The sequence below is a fragment of the Lipotes vexillifer genome, unplaced genomic scaffold (genome assembly GCF_000442215.2).
Source record: "Lipotes vexillifer unplaced genomic scaffold, Lipotes_vexillifer_v1.1 scaffold182, whole genome shotgun sequence".
Lineage (NCBI taxonomy): Eukaryota > Metazoa > Chordata > Mammalia > Artiodactyla > Lipotidae > Lipotes > Lipotes vexillifer.
The window spans coordinates 5,971,004-5,976,794 of record NW_006798798.1 but is presented as its reverse complement, the minus strand read 5'-3'; the positions used below and the strand labels follow the sequence as shown (position 1 = coordinate 5,976,794).

Below are 5,791 nucleotides of genomic sequence, written 5' to 3'. Positions count from 1 at the left end.
CTCTTTCCCATCCCTACAATCTTCCCTCCCCTTCCCCCCACCTCCATTCCAGTTTTCTCTTTAAGCACTAAAGCATAAAGTAATACTATACTTACCTCCCTTGCTCTAGAACTTATACCTCTATTAAGGCATCCTGAGAACCCAGCATCTTTTTTGATTAATCCCCAAAATTGACAATTCAGGTTAAAAGAACCTTCCACACCATAAAGCACTCATCAATAATTTTTAATTATTATTATTATTAGCATTATTATTATTAGCATTAGCATTAGAATGGCTATTAATAGTATTGTCATTATCATCAGCAGTTTCCAGTTCTCTTTGAAATATTCCTAAGAAGTCATAAATTAGTTCCCATGAGTCTCAAAATGGGTTGCAAAGCTTAACAGGAGGCTGAGAAATATTCAAGGCTTATCTCAGATTAATGGTGTTAATTTGCATTCTCTATATTCACCTCCCAGGTCTAGACCAACCTTCTGGAGAACCTGACTACCAGCTGCCCACAGAGCAGCCTGCAGGCAAGTCCTCAATCCCCAAACACCCTCTCTCTCCTGGAAAAAACTTTCTGGTCTCTAACCCCACCTCCTCTTCCTTGTGGCCACAGCCCTTTAAGACTTAGCTCTGCCCTGTAGGCCCTCACTCATATCCTTAGCTCTTCCTCTTACCTGGATGTGATGAATTTTCTCTCTTCCTAATTCAGTTTAATTCTGAAAAACAAAGCAAAACGAAAAACTAGCTGATTCCATGCCCTGTGCAGAGCCTGTGTCAGTTGGCTTTTGCTGCATAACAAACCACTCCAAATATGCGGACTTACAGCAACAAACACTATTTCTTGTGATTCTATGAGTGGCTGAACAGTTCTGGTCTGGGCTATAGTCATGTAGCAGCTCTGCTGGGACTGGTTGGTCTAGGCGGGCCCCTCCTCACACATCTGACAATCTGGCTCTTGGTTGGGACAATGGAGGTAAGTGGGCCGCATGTGTCTCCTTGGCTTGTTTACATGGAGGTGGTCACTGGAATCCCAAGAGCAGCAGGAGAGGGCAAGTTCCAATTTACAGGCACTTTTCAAGCTTCTGATTCTGTCTCAGTGGCTGAAGCAAGTGACATGGCTCAATTCAGAGTCAGTGTGGAAGGGAAAACCTCAAGGGTACGCATATAGGGAGACAATTATGATCATTTTGCAAATAATCCCCTTTAGAGTCTGAGAAGGTTGCAAGTGACAGAAATGCAGCTGTCGTTGACAATAAAAAGAATGGCTTGGCTCATGAAATTGAAACCTCTTAGTGTGCCTGGATTCAGGTGCTCAAAATTTTCACCAAGGATCAGTTTCTCACTCTCTCAACCTTGCCTTCAACTCTGATGACTTCCTTCTCAGATTCTTCTCTTAAGAAGGCAAAGAAATCCTCCCACACCTTCAGCTTTTATTTCACTTCTTAGCAGCTAGCAGAAGAGTGTCCTAGATGTTCTTGCAAAAATCCACCTTAGGTTAAATGCCAGTCTCTGAACTGATCACCGTGGAAAGAGGGATGGGTGCTCTTATTGGCCATGTCAGGCCATGTGTCCTCCACGGAGTCCTGGGGAGCCAGCCAGACTGAGAGCAGGGAGTAACCACCGTCAAAGGAAAATGAGTCCTGTCAGCAGTAGTTGGGGAAATGAGTGCTAAGCAGATGGCTGCTGAGAGGGACTTAGTCCTGTCCTCAGGGATATAGCAGAGGATTCTGATGTTGTCTGGGATGGAAGTCTGTGCAAAGAGGAAGTCATTCGAGATGGAGTTTGAAGGGAGAATAGACGTTTGCTTGAGATGAAAGGACATTTAAAGACAGACACTTGACTATTCGAAAGCTTAGAAGTGTGGGTTTGCCTCAGTGATTCTGGAAACAGCCAGTTGTTAGTTTTGTGTGGCTGGAGGGTCAATAGTTGGTGAACAAGAGTGGGGACTTGGAAAGAGGCCAGATCATAGAAGGTTTTGAATGCCCAGCTAAAGAGCTGAAGTTCCTGCTTGAGTCCATACAAGGGGCTTGGGCAAAGGTAGGACCCACTGCTAATGGCCTGATTTGAGAAAGTAGCCACCTTCCCTGGGATGGCAAAAGAAGTGGACATGGAAACCCCTGCCCATCTGCTTTCCTGACCTAGGAGGAGGACTTTGCTTGGTCAGGGGCAGGCTTTTTCAGAGAACCCCAATTGAAGTCTAAAACCAATTGTCCCCACAGGACCCTCAAAGCTGCCCCTGCTGCCTGTGCTGTTTGCTGTTGGGGGTCTTCTGTTGCTTTCTAACGCCTCCTGTGTCGGGGGATTCCTCTGGCAGCGGAGACTAAAGCGTCTTGCTGAGGGTGAGGAGGGACCTTTCCCCTGCCAGGACGGAGGCCCAAGGGTGATGGGAGCCCTGGGTTGGCTGCATATTGAAGGTATCCCGGGGCCAAGTGGGCTCGAGGAGCATGTTTCTGACCCTTTTTTTTTCCTACTCCCCTCAGGCATCTCAGAGAAGACAGAGGCAGGGTAAGTGGGGATATTTTTCTGTAAGGAAGCCTCTGGGGAGGAGGTTTGAGGGACACAGCTGTCAGAGGGTCAACACCCAGCTGCCCCCATGCCTCCATCCTGGAAGGTCGGAGGAAGACCGAGTCAGGAATGAATACGAGGAGAGCCAGTGGACTGGAGACCGTGACACTCGAAGCTCCATGGTGAGTGGGGGTGGTCCTGACACTCCCCTGACAGGGAATTGACCGTGACTAAAATTCCACTGCTAGCTTCACGTTAATCATTGCCCTTTCCAGGAATGATGGAGTCAAAGGATGGAAAAGACTTTATCTGTTTTTTTTTTTGGGGGGGGGGGGCATTGACAGGTTAGCACAACAGATGTAGAGCCATATTACCACTCCATGAGGGGCTTCAGCCCCCAGCTTCCCCCCACGCTGGAGGAGGTGTCTTATACCCGAGGTGAGTGGTGAGCACAGCGGACCCTCCCCCCCCCCCATAAGTAACCCTGACCTCTGGACCTGGTGTCCTGATCATCTCTCCCTTCCAGGTGTCACAGGTCTTAAGGAGGAGAATATGGCTTTTCCTGGGCACGTGTATGATGAGCTGGAAAGACTGTACGCCCCGTCTGGGGCCTGGGGACCCCTCTATGATGATGTACCAATGGTGAGGAGATTTGTATCAGCAGAAATATTTCTTGGCCAGTGCTAGAAACCCACCTCCTACTGCCTGTATTAATTAGGGTAAGCTAGCTGCTGTAGCAAAGAGGCCTTAGCCATAATCCAGTGGTCTAAACGAGACACTCTATTTCTTTCTCACATAGCAGTCAGAGGGGAGTGGCCCTGCTGCATGTGATTATTCTGGAACCCAAGTTCTTTCTGTTGTGTTCCTCTGCTATCCTCTAGTAAGTTGACTGAGTTTACATGGATGGAACAGTTCCCTGGGGGTTTCAACTGGTGGGAAAGGGGAAAAGAGAGCATGGTAGAGGCACAACCCTGACTTATGGTACAGGCCCAGAAACGGGGCATTCTGCTTTTATTCCACTGGTGAGAATAGGGACATGGTCACACCTAACTGCAAAGGAGTCTGAGAAATGCAGCCTGTTTGGCAGCTATATCCCCTACTACAATTCTGTTACTGTGGAAGAAGGAAGGTATGTATTTGGCTGGATAATTAGCCATCTCCACTATACTGGTTAAGCAGAGAGATATAGAGAAATAATTTTTTGGCCCACTCAACGGAAAAGTCAAGGGATAGAAATGTCTTCAGGCCCACCCAGAATTTTCTCTCTAAAGATGTCCCTAACAAATTCAGGTTTGTATCCTATTAGATTAGAAACCTTCAAATAAAGGGAATGCCTCTATCTCGGTAGCTCCAAAGCCCCAACGCAGACGCTTATTGGTTTAGTTTTGCTCATACTCATTGCTGAACCACTGAAGTGGGGATTAGAATATGCTAATTGGACAAGTCTGAATCAGGGCCCACCCATGGCATCAGGGAGTAGGGGCCAGCCCCATTCAATCCACTGGGCTGAGAGTGGAAGAGGGAAATGAAGATTGTGGCTGGGCAGGCAAAAGCAGCTGACAGGGACCTTGGCCACAAACTAAGCCCCACCTACTGCCTCACAGTAAGGGAGGTGGGGTAGAACCCCTACTTTCTGTGTGGCCTTGACTAATGCTCTGGCTACAGTGGGCCAAAGATTTCCCTCTGTAACTTTGTCCAGATGGGGAACTGTTCTCCCCACAAAGGTGGAAATAAAGTGCACAATGCTGTCCATGGTGCTGAACCACACGTGCCCTCCAAAGCACAGACGCAGTCTGCACACTTTCTGAAAAGGGCCAGATAGTAAATATTTGGGGCTTTGCAGGATATAATGTCTTTCTAGAAACTACTCACTCTGCCATAAAAACAGCAATAGACAATAGATAAACAAACAATTGTGGCTAAGTTCCAATAAAACTTCATTTTGGGGCACTGAAATTTGAAATTAATGTAATTTTCACATGTCACAAGTATCATTCTTTTTTTTGATATTTTCCCAGCAATTGAAAAATGTAAAACTATTCTTAGGCAATAAAAAAATACAGTGGACCATATTTGGCCCGTGGGCAAGTCTGCTCTAAAGTTTGCTGATCAAAAAGAACCATTTTCTCCCAAATCTAGGGAAAGCACATTCCCAGTAGCGACCACCCTACGTGGTCTTTTATCTCTTCTATTTTGATGAGGGAATGTTTTGGACCTTCATAAGACTGACAGAATCAAGACTCACATTCCACAATTCCCATATCTGATATCTTGGGCTAACTAAAGGTTTCACATGTCTGACATTTAAATTACTTTTTTGACAGTAAATCACAAGATATCTTAGACTTGCTTAAAAATAATCCAGTTCGGGGTGGGGTGGGGGATGAGAAGATAGAGATATAGGTAAATAAAGATTGACCAAAGGTTGATATTGTTGAAACTAAGTGATGGGCTCACGGGGGTACATAATAATCACCCTCCTCTTTGTTTATGTTGGAATTTCCCCCATAATTAGAAGCTAAAACATTTTCTTCTATGAAGTAAAGCAGGAGGTTGTATCCCCCAGAGCTGCAATGATGACACACAGAGCATCTCTCTATGGTTCTAACTCCACCTTTGCTTGTCAGGGCTCCTGTGACCTCTACTGGCCTGAAGACAGGTATGAAGATGCAAGAGGAATCTATGATCAGGTGGCAGGAGATTTGGACCCTGTGGAACCTGATGCTGTACCCTTTGAGCTGAGGGGACAGCTGGTGTGAGAGGCTTCTCAACATCCTTTTCCTACACCTGCAAGACATACTATCCCAACTGTCCTTTTTATTCCAGCCTAGGCTGAGCTTGTTAAGTGATCTCCATTGGACACAAAGGGACTGGACTTTTTCAGAAAGGGAAGTGGAGGGGTGTGTGTAAGTGACAGAAGATGGTTCAAGCTGGTGTCAAAGTATAAACAAGCCTCCTCCTGGGGTTGGATTTAGAGTTCTCCATAGGGACACAGTGAATTGTAAAAGACATCTCAATAATGAAAAGGTAGTCTGAGGGTCTTTATGCTTTTTAAAGGAAACATTTCAGAAGTGGGAAAAGACATCTTAAAAACTCAGTTCATTTTGAGTTCAACTACATCTGAAATAGCTTGGTTTATGCTTTTCCATAGTTATCTACAACACAATGTATAAACTATGACACACATGTAAACATAAATAGACTCTATAGAAAATAAACAGCCTTTATTGAAACAAGCTGGACACAAAATTATACATGCTATGTGATTTCGCTTATAGAAATTCTAGAACAGGAA

The 5,791-nt window shown here is 45.4% G+C and overlaps 1 protein-coding gene across 1 annotated transcript in view; it reads left to right on the top strand.

The window, feature by feature from the left end:
• Positions 1–5,525, top strand: part of NPHS1 (NPHS1 adhesion molecule, nephrin) — a 19,618-nt gene extending 14,093 nt beyond the window's left edge. Inside the window, 7 exon segments of the mRNA XM_007471011.1 lie at positions 462–518; positions 2,211–2,330; positions 2,472–2,496; positions 2,603–2,678; positions 2,841–2,934; positions 3,023–3,138; positions 5,124–5,525. Coding sequence (XP_007471073.1) covers positions 462–518; positions 2,211–2,330; positions 2,472–2,496; positions 2,603–2,678; positions 2,841–2,934; positions 3,023–3,138; positions 5,124–5,255 — 620 coding nt within the window. The 3' untranslated portion in view covers positions 5,256–5,525.
• Positions 5,526–5,791: the final 266 nt, after the last annotated feature.